Source organism: Mus caroli, unplaced genomic scaffold (genome assembly GCF_978045245.1).
Source record: "Mus caroli unplaced genomic scaffold, Mus_caroli_1 scaffold_13, whole genome shotgun sequence".
Taxonomy (NCBI): Eukaryota; Metazoa; Chordata; class Mammalia; order Rodentia; family Muridae; genus Mus; species Mus caroli.
In genome coordinates this window covers 44,460,676-44,475,000 of record NW_028227268.1, presented here as the reverse complement: position 1 = coordinate 44,475,000, position 14,325 = coordinate 44,460,676, and the positions used below count along the sequence as shown (strand labels likewise).

General features: G+C 49.8%; 2 protein-coding genes across 4 annotated transcripts in view; one reads left to right on the top strand and one right to left on the bottom strand.

The window, feature by feature from the left end:
* Positions 1-5,906, top strand: part of Proca1 (protein interacting with cyclin A1) — an 11,060-nt gene extending 5,154 nt beyond the window's left edge. For 2 of the 3 annotated variants that reach the window (XM_085829783.1, XM_085829784.1), the window contains exons 2-4: positions 2,024-2,104; positions 4,403-4,535; positions 5,102-5,906. In XM_085829783.1, the coding sequence (XP_085685909.1) occupies positions 4,501-4,535; positions 5,102-5,720 (654 nt within the window). In that variant the 5' untranslated portion in view covers positions 2,024-2,104; positions 4,403-4,500 and the 3' untranslated portion in view covers positions 5,721-5,906. The remainder of the gene's footprint in view (positions 1-2,023; positions 2,105-4,402; positions 4,536-5,101) is intronic. The other variant, XM_021177677.3, reaches the window with a different exon arrangement.
* A 1,353-nt stretch (positions 5,907-7,259) lies between these two features.
* Supt6h (SPT6 homolog, histone chaperone and transcription elongation factor) overlaps positions 7,260-14,325 on the bottom strand; it is a 39,306-nt gene continuing 32,240 nt past the window's right edge. Inside the window, exons 29-37 of the mRNA XM_021177464.3 lie at positions 13,474-13,669; positions 12,877-13,115; positions 12,297-12,410; positions 12,007-12,131; positions 9,684-9,796; positions 9,358-9,435; positions 9,107-9,273; positions 8,304-8,491; positions 7,260-8,019 (exon numbers count right to left, since the gene is read on the bottom strand). Coding sequence (XP_021033123.1) covers positions 7,833-8,019; positions 8,304-8,491; positions 9,107-9,273; positions 9,358-9,435; positions 9,684-9,796; positions 12,007-12,131; positions 12,297-12,410; positions 12,877-13,115; positions 13,474-13,669 — 1,407 coding nt within the window. The 3' untranslated portion in view covers positions 7,260-7,832. The remainder of the gene's footprint in view (positions 8,020-8,303; positions 8,492-9,106; positions 9,274-9,357; positions 9,436-9,683; positions 9,797-12,006; positions 12,132-12,296; positions 12,411-12,876; positions 13,116-13,473; positions 13,670-14,325) is intronic.

Here is a 14,325-nt window from a genome sequence, read left to right as displayed (position 1 = left end):
ATAATTTTATCCAAAACTTGTAGATTTGTTTTTCAAGACAAGGTTTCTCTGTGTAGCTCTGGCTGTCCTGGAACTCACTCTGTAGACCAGGCTGGCCTCGAACTCAGAAATCCACCTGCTTCTGCCTCCAGAGTGCTGAGATTAAAGGCGTGCACCACCACCTACTAGTTTAAGAAGTATAGTGGAAGGCTGGAGAGATAGCTCAGTGGTTAAGAGCAAAGACTATTCTAGAGGTCCTGAGTTCAATGGTGGCTCACATTCATCTGTAATGGGATCTGATGCCCTCTTCTGGTGTGACTGAAGACAGTAACAGTGTACTCACATACATGAAATCTTTTTTTGAAAAAAAGATTTATTTATTTATTTTATGTATATGAATACATTGTAACTGTCTTCAGACACACCAGAAGAGAAAGTATCAGATCCCATTACAGATGGTTGTGAGCCACCATGTGGTTGCTGGGATGTGAACTCAGGGCCTGTGGAAGAGCAGTCGGTGCTCTTAACCCCTGAGCCATCTCTCCAGCCCCTAAATCTTTTTTCTTTCTTTCTTTTTTTTAAATGATGTTATTGGGGCTTCTTCTTTTCTTCGTCTTCGTCTTTCTCCTCCTCCACCTCCTCCTTCTTCTTTTTTTAAGATTTATTTATTAGCCAGGCGTGGTGGCGCACTCCTTTAATACCAGCACTCGGGAGGCATAGGCAGGCAGATTTCTGAGTTTGAGGCCAGCCTGGTCTACAAAGTGAGTTGCAGGACTGGGCTATACAGCGAAACTCTTGGTTTTGAAACAATTCAAGACTAGGGCTTTCATGGAAATCCAAGGAACAGTGTGCCAGGGATTAGAAACTGGTTAACAGTTATGAGGAAAAGGCTGTAGCTGTGGCTGGCTCTGAGAAGTTGCTAGCGGCCTCGGCCAAAGCTATTCTGATACAGGGGAGAGAATTGAGTCTAAGCTCACTGAGCCCCCTTCACTACTGCCTTTGTGGAGTTGACCAGTGAACGCGTGAATTTGACTTGGAAAATGAAGGGGAGATATGCACGTGCTAGAAAGGCTTGGAGAAATGTTCCATTTGAAAATTTTCATAGTGGGGCTGGGGAGATGGCTCAGCGGGTAAGAGGGTAAGAGTACCAACTGGTCTTCCAGAAGACCTAGGTTCCATTCTCCGTGCCCAGGTGACAGCTCAGAATCCTTTACAGATCTAGTTCTAATGCCTTTTTTTTTTTCTTTTTTTCCTTTTTTGGTTTTTCAAGACAGGGTTTCTCTGTGTAGATCTGGCTGTCATGGAACTCACTCTGTAGACCAGGCTGGCCTCAAACTCAGAAATCTGCCTGCCTCTGCCTCCCGAGTGCTGGGATTAAAGGCATGCGCCACCATGCCCGGCCTAATGCCTTCTTCTGGCCTCCACAGACACTACCCAAATCTGGTGCAAAGACATTCATGCAGGGGAAAGGCTATGGCTGTGACAGGCCAAACAACCATGCATATAAAAATAAACAATAACAAAATGTTTGAAGCCTGTCATGGAGAACAGTACAGAGGGCGGTGGCATTCTATACAGTCCGCAGGCTTGGGACAGTAGGACACAGGGGCATCCAGGCTGGGATTGCAGATAGAGGAAGCTATTATCTGCTGAAGGAAATATCATTTAATGATTTTGTGGGGGTGGAGGGTAGACAGGGTTTCTCTGTGTAGCTCTGGCTGTCCTGGATCTCACTCTGTAGACCAGGCTGGCCTTGAACTCAGAAATCAGCCTGCCTCTGCCTCCCAAGTGCTGGCATTAAAGGCATGCACCAAACACTGCCCGGCCTATAGCCACTTTTATCACGCTGTTGCCATGACGCTTTTTGCCTCCCTCAGCCTCTGGAGACAGTGGCTTGGGTTTTAATTTCCTGCATCCCCAGTATATAGCTGGGCCCAACTTGGGGTTACCATGAGGGGTTTTTTTTTTTTTTTTTTGGAAACGTCTGGTGAATGAATGACACAGGGAGGTGGCTGCTGTTACTGCTGTCATTTTGTACCGTCAGATATCACGAGGTTGCCCAGCTGGAAGAGAGGATACCCGGCTAGTGTGGACTCCAGCAGTGATCTATTTTCCTTTTCTGAAGGTGGGTCCAGGGGGCCTATGGCTCCTAAGGGCTCTACATTACCCCTATTGTGAGAGTAAAGATGTTGGTGGAGGGAAGGGATCTTGGTGGATTACCCAGGTGCCTGACGGTCCAGTGAACTGGCTCAGTGGGTAAAGGTGCTGATAATCCTGACCACTTGAGTTTGTTCCCCAGGACCCACATGGTGGAGAGGACCTAGCTGGCCCCTTCCTTGAGGCCATGATCACCCCTTTCCTTTGTAGAATATTTTACAGTACACAGAGATCTTCAAAACATGAATTGAGTCCTCGTAACCCTGCACAATAGCTATCACTGTCTCTTCTTGTGTTTAGGGAGGCTCATAAAATTAAACTGTCTTAAGTTGCTCTATTAAGTGACAGACAAGGAGGCTGGAGAGATGGCTCAGTGGTTAAGAGCACTGACTGCTCTTGTAGAGGTCCTGAGTTCAAACCCCAGCAACCACATGGTGGTTCAGAGCCGTCTGTAATGAGCTCTGATGCCCTCTTCTGGGGTATCTGAAGACAGCAACAGTGTACTCATATAAAACAAATCTTTAAAAAGTGACAAACAAGCCGGTCGTGGTTGCGCACGCAGGCGGATTTCTGAGTTCAAGGCCAGCCTGGGCAGCCACGACTACACAGAGAAACCCTGTCTCGAAAAACCAAAAAAAAAAAAAAAGTGACAAACAAGCTTCAGGCCTGAGTGGCTCCAGAGCATATGCCTTTATGCTGCCCTTTGCCTCAACTTAACAATCTAACAGTGCCAAAAACAAACAAACAAACAAAAAAACACAAAAGAAAAAAAACAGGGGTGAAAGTCCAAGGTCTGGCTGCACATATCTCTCAGTTTCCCTGGCGAGAAAAGGCAAGGTGGGTGAGGGGTACTCAGGAGTCCCCAGGAGCCTCAGTCTATGAGGAAAAGGGAAGGAGAACTTTAGTTCACACCACTGTCTTCCTCTGTGAACTTTAATGAGACACTTAGGCTTCTATACCCTCTGCCTGGGTATACCTGCTTGATACCCTCGAACCTTTGGTAGGGTCTTTCTGTGACCGGAGGCAGTGCTGTTGAGCTACTGCCTGGAGCCCTAAGCAGGGCCAGAGATGAAGCACTGGGAGCCCCATGAGAAACCCATATAGCTTGGAGAGCAGTGAGAACCTTCTCCTGCCCCAGTAGCTTCTCTTGTATCTGGAAAGGGGCACACACAGTCACATGCTGCTTCATTTGTAGATGGGCACAGGCGGAGGCAGGTTGTTCAGCATTCTAGGAATCTAGAAGATAGTGTGATGAATTTTTTTTTTTTTCAAGACAGGGTTTCTCTCTGTAGCCCTGGCTGTCCTGGAACTCACTCTGTAGACTAGGCTGCCCTTGAACTCAGCACTCCCGAGTGCTGGGACTAAAGACGTGTGCCACCACGCCCAGCATGATGAAATTTTTAAAGACTTGTGTGGATGTAGAACCATGGCATGCGTGGAGGTCAGAGGACAACTCGCAGGAGGCAGTTCCCCCCTGCTAAGCCATCTTCCAGCCCAAGACTATGATTTTGATTAGTAAAGATTAGGAAAAGATCAAAGAGAGGTGTCAGGAGGCAGAAAGAGGCTTGGAGGAGACACAGGACCGTGCTGCAGTGCAGAGGGTTGCCACCCACCACCTCTAGTGCCATTCAGGTGGAGTGCAGCCAAGGTTGTGCAGGGAGGCCACCTGGGCCCGTGCAGGTGGCAGGTATCAGAACTGAAGCTGCAACAGTGGGATTTTCTGTAACACAAGAGGGCCAGGGCCATTCCCTGCCGTTGAGTGTGGTAACTGGTGATGACCAGCAATTGGTGGGGGCAGGAGTCAGTGGAGGACTTGGGGCAGTGGATTCCCCTAGATTGGGGAGTGACAGGTGTTGGAGAACAGCAAGGGAGGCTTGGGAGGTCCTTCTATATCCCACACGCAACACTTTTTTTTGTTTTTTTGTTTTTTTCAAGACAGGGTCTCTCTGTATAGCCCCGGCTGTCCTGGAACTCACTTTGTAGACCAGGCTGGCCTCGAACTCACCTGCCTCTGCCTGTGAGTGCTGGGATTAAAGGCGTACGCCACCATGCCTGGCTAACACTGTTTTTTTGAGTCCAAGGCAGCATTATGCAATAGATAAGGGGCAGTGCAGGGACTTAAATTGACTACTTAACTGGACTGAGAGTCATCACCTCTGACGATAACCAGTTGCTGTTGGAGGGAAACCAGGTTGCAGATGTATCTGAAGCCTTGACTGAGGTGTGCTCGGCTGCCTCCAAGTGACCCAGCCCCCTCTTCCCTCAGGTGAGAACAAGGAGACAGACAGACGTTGCTGGAAACACCAGCACTGTCCCGGGCATACCATCCACCCCTTCTCGGACTGTGGCCATCACAACAGATGTATGCATGCTGTCAGCCAATGCGACTGTGAATCTAGGTGAGGGCCCCCTTCATGGGGACCCATTCCCTTCAGGTTTCCCTCTTCAGGTCTGGCCTGGTACTGCCAGCCTAGCCCCAGCTTTTTTTGTTTTTTATTTTTTGGAGACAGGGTTTCTCTGTGTAGCCCTGGCTGTCCTGGAGTTCACTCTGTAGACCAGGCTGGCCTTGTACTCAGAAATTCTCCTGCTCTGCTCCAAGGACAATGAATGGGGAAATCTCTTGGCAGCCTGGGCCAAGCCCAGAAGCAGCTGGCTGTCCCCCTGGGCCCCTGGGGAATCGTGGCGGTATGGGGGCCCAGCCGAGTATGGTGTGTGGCAGGCTAAAGGACTGCTCAGGACACAAATAGGAGCAGCTCCCAAGATGTAGGCCCGACCTGCTCCAAAGATGGGGGCTCAGCCTGCTTCAACATCATCCATGCCCCTTGCTTTGAACTCATCCCAGAGGAAGAGTATGTGGAGCGGATCTGGTACAGCTGGTGAGTGCCAGCTGGCCAGCGATGATGGGACAGAACTCCAAGGTACCCTGCTTCAGCTCCATTAATTTCTTCCTATCCCTTCTTCCCAGGTGTAGAAGCCACAGGCCTGTCTCTGTGGCAATAATTTACCATCCCACCCACCATATGTATATGACAGAGGACGATCTGGAAGAGCCTTGCTGGGTTTCCAGCAAAAATCACTTAAGTCCCAGTGCCAGACCTCCTGACCCAAACACAGGGTCAGCCACTGAGGTTCCTGACTTATCAGTGCCCATCACTATCTGGCGTTCTGAAAGCCCCATAGAAAAGAGTCAGGAAAGCAACGTCATCAAGGATATAAAGAGAAAGGAGAAAGAGCAAGACGAGGAGGAGATGGTGGATGAAAAGGCAAACTTGAAGAAAAAAGCCAAGGGCAAGTTAACTAAGAAGAAAACCCCAGTGAAGTCAGTGTCTTCCCCTGCCGATTTGAGCCAATCTGTAAGAGGACCAGTGAGGACACCAGAGTCTAGCCCAGAAAGCCCGGGAGGGCTGGAGAGCGAGGACAGTTGTGAACGGGGTAAAGAAAGGCCCTCCAGTGAAGATGTTGTAGAGTCATCGTCCCCCAGAAAGAAATCTGGCCAGGCCAAAAAGAATGGGACAAAGAAAGAAACCCAGAAAACAAGCAAGAGAAAAAAATCTTCCCCAGTGCCCAACCCCAATCTCAGCTGAGGCTAGGGCAAACAGAGTGAATAATAAATCAAGCCTGTAACTGACCCCTACTGCTATTCTCTCTCCCTTCAACAGGGCCTCTTCTTATGGGAGGGGGCTGCAGGGATCCTCTAAGGGCAATCCTGCTTTCAAGGAGGAAGTCGATGTCTATGGGAAGTTAAGTAGGAGGGAGAGAGAACTCTCAGGACTAGGTGGGAGAATCTATTTGGGGAGTGGGTAGGGGGTGGGAGAACAGTGTTATCACATCCATTCTGTGGTGGCCAGCACTATGAAATGCTACCTTCAATAAACTGAACCTGCCACTCACTCAGCCTGCCTCTCCATCCTCATGTGGCCCCGAGGGGAAGGGGCTGTGGCACGTGGAGGAGATGCTCTTCCTGGCTGGGGTGGTCCAGCCCTTCTCACCCTTGCAGCAGCCCTGTTATGCTGGAGAAAGTAAAAAGGAGTTCCAGTACAAGGTCAGCCCTTTCCCACCCACACAAAGAATGAAGAACAGTGGGTACAAGCTCAAATGCAGCCATCAGTGGCAACCCAAGCAGAGACAAAGGAAGGAAGGCTCTACTCAGCACCCCTCCCCCCCCCCCCCCCAAACACACTAAATCACTGTGAGATGAAGCCTCCGTGAAGGAACAGGGAGATCAGATGTGCAGAATAAAAACAGCTTCAGAAAGAACCAGAGGCAGGGGCCGGCTGACACTGAGCCAGGGAGAGAGAGGGGTGGGAGAGAGCTCCTTTCCCACGGTCTGTGTGCCTGAGGGGGAGCAGGTGAGGGGGACCTGTGGGCTATCAGAGACAAGGGCCAGCTGGGAAGCGAAGGGGCATGCACAGCTCACAGATTCACTTCTCTCCAAAGTGTGGGAAGAGGAGAGCAACACACGAGCTTGGTGGCTGACAGCTGCCGGGCCCAGGATTTCATACCACCCTTTATGTTTCCGTTCCCTTCTCATAGATAGGACAGTCAACCTAAGAAGCTGCCTGAGAGATGGCCCAAGTTCCCAACATCCATGGATGGTTGTTCATGGCCACCTATCATTCCAGTTTTAAGAGGTCAAAGCCCTCTTTTGATTTTTCATGCACATACCCACACATGTACTTATGTAATTAAAACCCAGTGGTGGTAACACAGGCCTTTAACCCCAGCTCTTGGGAGGCAGAGGCAGTTATCTCTGAGTTCAAGGCCAGCCTGGTCTACAGAGTGAGTTCCTGGACATCAAAGCTACACAGAGAAACCCTGTCTCAAAAGCAAAAAAAACCAAAAAACAATAAACCCCTTAAGTGCACGTGTATCATTTATGTAATTCCAGCCTTCAGGAGGCTGAGGCAGGGCTGCTGTAAGGCCAAGGCCAGTCTGGGTTAGAGACTCCACTTCAACATGGCAAACAACAGATGAGAGAAGTCCACAGAGGGTCACAGGGCTCAGAGCAGGCAGGGAGGTAACCCCAGGCAATGTGAATCCTGGATTCTCTGGTAGATTACAAGAGGAAGTTTTTGGAGCTCCAAACTGCTGAAGCAGCCCTGCAGAGCGAGGGAGCTGGAGGCCTCTGTACAAACACTGTTTATTCAAATGACAGGCAAGAAGCAGGTGAGGTTAGGTGATGAGGGAAGGCAGGCAGGCAGGCAGGGGCTGGCAGCTCAGCACTGCTCCACATGGCCCTCACAGTCCTGCTTTGACAGCCAAGGTCTTGCCATCAGGACCAGAGCCACTTTCCCTCCTCTCCCTCCTGCCCCAAACTGAATAAATAGCATCGGTGTCCCCACACAGGCTGGGGACATAGACAATTGAGCTTCATGCCTCATGAGAGCCTGTCTCAGGTGCGGGCTTCCAGAGACATTACAGACTGCTCCACCTTTGCTCTCCTCCCTGCCATACTCCTCTCCCAGCCTGGCCCCAGAACAGGTGGTTAGCACAAGCCCGGAGTGGGACAGCTGCTGCTCGGTGCACACCAGGCTCACAAGGCCATCATCCAGCCTGCCATCCAGCCAGGCTGACCACTAAAAAGAACGTCATTTCACGCCACTTTATGGACAAAAAAAGAGGGGCAGGGAGTGAGGCCATAAGTGGCCAGGCCTCTTGGAGCTTCAGAGGTAACCAGAGTCCGAGGAACAGGCCCCCTACCGATCCATCTCGTCCAGGAGTGGGGTCGCATCGCCAGCAATGGACATGGGGGTGCTCTCGATCATGGGGCTGGGAGAGGGTCGTGGGGTCAGCCGCTGTTTCTGTTTCCGTCGTTCTGCCTCCTTTTCCTGTAGCCACTGCTCGGCCATCTTGCCCCAGTCGATAGCTGCGTGGCTGTTGGACCTGGAACACGAAGGAGAAGTCTCAGAGACTAGGATTCTTCTGAATCCTGAGAAGCCTTCCTGCTAGCCACTGGTGAGAGACCACTTTCAGACAGGAACCTGACATTACAGGTTACAGGAAGCAACCCGCCTCAGTCTTGCATTCTTCCCCAGAAACCAATGCCTATGGGAACATTTCACAGGTCTTGGCTTTCAAGAAGAGACATAATACCTGCTTATGTGAAGTCCTCAGGCCACATGGCACCACCTGTTCCTAGAAGTAACCAGCTTGGGTTATGGACTTACTTTGGCTGCTGCTGCCGTTGTCGGGAGCTGGAGGAAGGCTGGGGCTGGGCCTGTGTAGACTGTGGGGTGGTGCTGGCCTGGAGTTGGTGGTATTGTGGGGTGGTAATGGGCTGGCTCGGGGTTGTATAGGAGTAGCTTGGTGTCATTAGTGGTGTGGCCACTGGCTGCTGGGCTGGTGTTGGGAACACCTGAAGAGGGGTGGACAGAAAAACAGGGGTGTTGAGGGCATGCTTGACTTTACTGTGAATCTCTGGCAGACTTTAAGAGTTGGCTCTGAACACTGCTTTCCAGCTGACCCACTTCAAGCAATATTTTGGGCAGTAAAGGGAACCCAGCAGGATAAAACCAGCAAACAGTTACCCACCACCACCAATCTTGAACAGCTCAGGTGGGCTGAGGGTTCCAAATATCCCACAAGGCTTTCTGCAAAGGCCTGCCCTCCTCTACCTTTTTAAAAAAAATATTTTTTGAGACACGGTTTCTCTGTGTAGCCCTGACTGTTCTGGAATCATTCTGTAGACAGGGCTGGTCTCAAACTCAGATCCCTCTGCCTTCCAAGTGTTGGGATTAAAGATGTGCACCACCACTGTCCAGCTATCAGGCCCTTTCCATTCCCTTCCCTATCAAATGTTCTAGAGGCAAGGAACGTCTGTTAGAAACTGTTCCTAGGCTCAAGCACACGAAGCTCCCAGCAGAGGGCATGGCCAGAGGTGTCTACGGGATCTGGGTCTATGTTGGAATGTTTATGGGATTGCTCCCTCTCCTCCCCATCCTGCTCAGGAACAGTCCTCCCGAAAACATACATGGTAGGCGCTGCTGCCTCCTCCGCTGCCACCGTAGCCATACTGGCTGGATGCCCACTGGGCTGGGGTAGCATTGGGGTTCTGCCCTTGGCCTGTCACAGCAGCAATGGCACTGAACATCTGTGAAGTCATGTTCTGAGGCAAGGCATTCACAGCCCGTGTCAGATCTGTAAATACAGATGTCCATGTCAAGGGTGCAAGTCCCTTCAGTTCCCCCGCTACCTTACAAGTCTCAGCCCCAAACACCCTACCTGCAAGATTGATGTTGGCTGGGGTAGCATTGATAGAAGCGGGGGTCCGTGTTCTGTTGCTGCTACTGGGAGTGATGCCTGTAAGAAGTGGATACAGCCAGTTATGTTCCTCAAGAAAGCTACTTATGGCTTCCTAGTTTAAGAGTCAGAGGAGGAAAGGAAGGGTGGGGAAGAAGAGCTGTACAGGCCAGGCCAGTAGATGGAAAAGCTCCCTGCTACTAAGAGGCTGAACAGGGGCGAGGCAGCTGCTAACTGACTTCACCTCACTGAGCCAGGACCTGTGTTGTTCCCACCATAGCCTAAAGTCAGGGGACAGCAGAACTCACCTGGCACAGGATCCTGATAATGATCCTTAAACCACCTGAAGAGTCCATTCACAGTTGGGAAAATCTGGCCCCGGTACCGGAATCCTTCAGGAGTCACTGTTACATATTCTATCCTGAGATTTTATAAGTAAACAAGCATTAGATACCGCTTGTGCTAGCTAGTTTTATGTCAATGTGATGTGTAAGCTATAATCATCAGAGAAGGGAGCCTTAAGTGAGAAAGTACCTCCATAAGACCAGAATGTAGGCAAGCCCATAGGACATTGTTTTTTTTTTTTTTTTTAATTAGTTGGGTGGTGCCACCCCCAGGCTGGTGGTCCCGGGTCCTATAAGAAAGCAGGCTGAGCAGCCATGAGGAATAAGCCAGTAAGCCCAGTCCTCTGTGGCCTCTGAATCAGCTTTTCGCTCCAGGTTCCTGCCCCGTGTGAGATCCTGTTCTGACTTCTTTAATGATGAACTAAGATATCAAAGTGTGAGCCAAATAAATAAACCCTTTCCTTCTCAAACTGCTTTTGGTCGTGGTGTTTTATCATAGCAACAGCAACTCTGACTGAGACACACTGTGGCCACCAGATAAGCATCAACCGTACGTACATGTACATTAGCCAGAATGGGTGCTGGAGGAGGGAAGATGATAGGGAGAGGCTGCAAATGACAGAGCACAGTCAAGGTTAAGGAGGTCATGGCCTTGTGCCGAGTACGGGCTGCCAGAGGAAGCTGTGCTGGAGGCTAACTGGAGACAAGATGCCTTCACTGAGGACAGCAGTTACAGGCAGGCGAGAGTGATACAAGGTTACGGGGCATCAGGGAGGAGGAGACCTCCCCCACAGGTTCAGATAAGCAGGGAGAATTCTCTAGTACTCTAGAAGGTGCTTAATCTGCCTTCATTCAGTATTTCTGAGAGTAACAGAGTGGATAAGAGGATGGGCCTTAGCTTCATACCTGGATCTGGTCTAGTCTGAGTTCTGCACTTACCACCTATGTGACTGCACCAAGCACTACAGCCCATAAGCCCAAAGGAGTCACAAGGAATGACGAGGCAAGTATACAAGGCAACCAATCTAGCTAACAGAGAGCTATGTTCTCTCAAGGAGAGCCAACAACAGCTCTGAAGACAATGGTAAATACGGTGTGATCCTCACTCACACTCAGCCCACACTTGCTTCCTAAATCTCCACCCAAAGATACAGGTCAGGGAGTCTGTGGGATTCTAGGGGAAGCCACGGTGTTGAATCTTATTTCAGGTCGTCACCTCAGCTGGCCTTCATCAAACATTTCCAGTCTTACAGGGCCCTGGCTGCTACTCTGTGGGAGGCACTGATGTGACAGGAAAGCCATCTCAGAGAAGAGCATGATATTCTAGATGCCAAGTGTGGCACAAGGCCCCAGGGTTGCACATGTGACCAGTACAGAGCTAGAACACAGATGTGTATTTCTCCACGAGTGGAGAATGGCTGGTGGCAGGTCAGGTTAGGTCGGTCAGGACAGCAAGTATGATTGATCACTAGAGTGTGCAATAGGCCAAAGCAGATCGGTGTAAGGAAACTGGACCCAGGCTCAGGGTGAGCTAAAGGGGTGCAGGAAAAGGAATGTCTCAAAAAAGCCGCCTGCCAGTCACACATGGAAGGCAACAGAGCAGGTGATAACACGATCTCACCCACTGCTCAGTAGGCACAACATATGTCCATTGTGGCATCAGTGAGCTATCATGTGCTGAGAGCTCTGGAAAGGCGTTAGAAGGGAGCAGAAAGGCAAGACCAGCAGGACACCCTTGCTTATGCCGTTACTGCAGTGCCTAGGGAGTGCTTGAAAAGGGGACAATGCCTGTTCTAGTTCTAGGCAACTCTTTTTTTTTTGGTTTTTTCGAGACAGGGTTTCTCTGTGTAGCCTTGGCTGTCCTGAAACTCACTTTGTAGACCAGGCTGGCTCTGCCTCTGCCTCCCGAGTGCTGGGATTAAAGGCGTGTGCCACCATGCCCAGCTGCAACTCTGTTTTTGTGTCTCTACCAAGCATGTCCAACCTTCTGACACCATGATACAACACTATTATTTACAATGTTCATGCTTGAGAACAACACAAATCAACTTATATTAAAGACAAAGAAAAGAAAAGAAAAGAAGAAAAAAGAAAGTAACAAAACCAAAAAACAAGTCACAAAAAATTGTCATAGAATCTAGAATCCTGTGCTGGCCCACAGCCTAGACACATATGCGTCAACCAAAACTCCGGTTGTGAACAGGTAAGAGGACAAGGAGGTAGAAGCAGAGAGGCGTGGCCTGTGTGTGGACCCCAAAGGCAGCGGCATCTCAGCACCAGTGCTCACCTGGGTTTACCCCGGGGCTGGTATCCCAGGAGGAACTTGCCGGGCAGTTCCTTGCAGGCACAGATGAAGTAAGGGATGAAGGTGGGCTTCTCCTTCTTAGTTTTGATGAGCAGCTCCTCTAATTTCTGGGGGGGCAGAATGAGGAGGACAGGTTGGGATGGTAGCATGCTTGGGATACAATGACTGGTGCACTCACACATGTACTTCCTTCACCAGTGAGTCCCTATGCTCTCCTTAGTGACCACCCAGAAGAGCCAGCCTGGAAGGTGTCCAGAGGGTCCAAGGCTCACCTTTCGGTCCCCACCACTACAGTCCTGGTAATATTTGTGGTTCAGAAGGTCTCGAGCAAAGGAAGCCATGGGCTGGACATAGCGGGCAACAATCTCATCCAAGTCTTCAAATTCCTATAGGAAGAACAGAAGGCCTCACACATCACAGATTCCAGCCCTTCATCAAACCCAGCCTCAAGAGACAAGATGCAGGGGTTGATGTCCTGATCTTGTTGAATCTCACCCTACTGCAAAGTCCCTTGAATTTATCAGCTGGCTTGATTCCATCCCAGACTCTAGTTCACCAGCATCGTCTTTTGAGTACTAACCGGATGATCCCCTGGTATTTATGAACACCAGGGAGCTTCAGCTTTCTCCTTGTTGAATACAGATAAAGAGACCTCATGTGTGTGCATTTTTCCCTTCCTCAAGAGCTGTCTCTAGGCTATTTTAAAAATTGAAATATAGGGCAAATAAAGCTAGTACTTATGCTACAATCTACCTAGCTCTGTTGTTCTTTCTGCATAATGAAAATATGGATGTGTTCAAGTTACTGTCAGGTGAAAGCAACCAGGAAGAACTTGTTCCGGCATGGCCCCACCTCACTGTTGATCCACAGAGTGGCTCCCAGGCTGAAGGCGTTCTCCTTGCCCTCCTCCCGCACGTCCACGTGCTGGTAGATGCCGGCACTAACTTTCCAGGTCACCGTCAGGTGGTTTTCACCCTTACTGCTGGGCCGAATGATAACATCCCCTTGGTCCATGGTCTCCATCATCTTTTCTGCTTGCTTGAAATTTATGTTATGGAAGGACGGGTGTGCAATCACTCGCTTGATGTATGCTGAAAAGGCAGGAAGAGACAGATCAGGTGACAGGTTAGGAACTGACAGTGATAGGACAGTCAAAGATAGCTTTGATCCACCACGGGATTCTGACACTGTCAGACTTTCTGGGCTTGGATTCCATGATACGAATGAGGTGTTAGCCTCAGTTCTTAGGCTGTTTGAGGAAATGAAATTTAGCAAACTCTACATGGGAGATTGTGGGTTCCAGTCCTGCTCGTGCCTGCCTTTCATGTCTCTAGGCTCCAAAGCTTTGAAACTGGGCACAGGCTCTGTTAAGCCTATGCACAGGAACTCTGCGGTCTAGGTCTCTGGTATAAGCTGTACTCGGGTGTAAGCCTAGCCCAGGGCACTCACTGGTCCGCTGCTGCTTTCGTTTCATATCCTCTTCCTGCTTGTGGTCTGCAGCTTCTGCATCAAAGTCGTAGTAGGTGTCCTTGGGCAGTTTCCACTCATTGTTCCTGTCCATGAGGTCTGAGGTCCGGCAGGTCAGGTCTGCACTGAACTTTTCAATATCGATCTTCATGATCCGGCAGTGAACAGTCATCCCCACCTAGATCCACAGAACGTGTGAGCTGGAAGGGACAAACCTATCCAGCCCAATGCTTTATTTCACATAAAAGAAGAGCAAAGCCCAGTCAGAAAGGGAGGACTTGCCCAAAGCCAGCTACACAATGACAAAGTAGGAACTTGGGGGTGGGTGGGTGTATCATGTCCCAGTGCCTCTCACTCTCAGCTGGAGCCCTGGAGGGACCATCACGGGCATCCCTCCCAGGATGTTAGCTAGAGCTCATGCCCTTTTATGAAAGGAATCAAAGTAATTAATAGCTGTGTTTGGTACTTTTCCTGATGAGTCTTTTCATGTAAATATTGGCTTAAGGCAGTCTGGGTACTGTTGAAAATCTTAGCTTCATTAAGATTAAGAAATGTCTTTTTTGTCAAGCAGTTGCGGTACACACTTTTTTTTTTAAAGTTTTTTTTTTGTTTGTTTGTTTTGGTTTTTTGAGACAGGGTTTCTCTGTGTAGCCCTGGCTGTCCTGGAGGTAGAGGCAAGTGGATCTCTGTGAGTTTGAGGCCAGCCTGGTCTACAGAGCAAGTTTGAGGACCGCAGGGCTACACAGAGAAACCTTATCTCAAAAACCAACCAACCAACCAACCAACCAACCAACCAACCAACCAACCAACCTCTTTTGAGCCCTAAGTCCACAG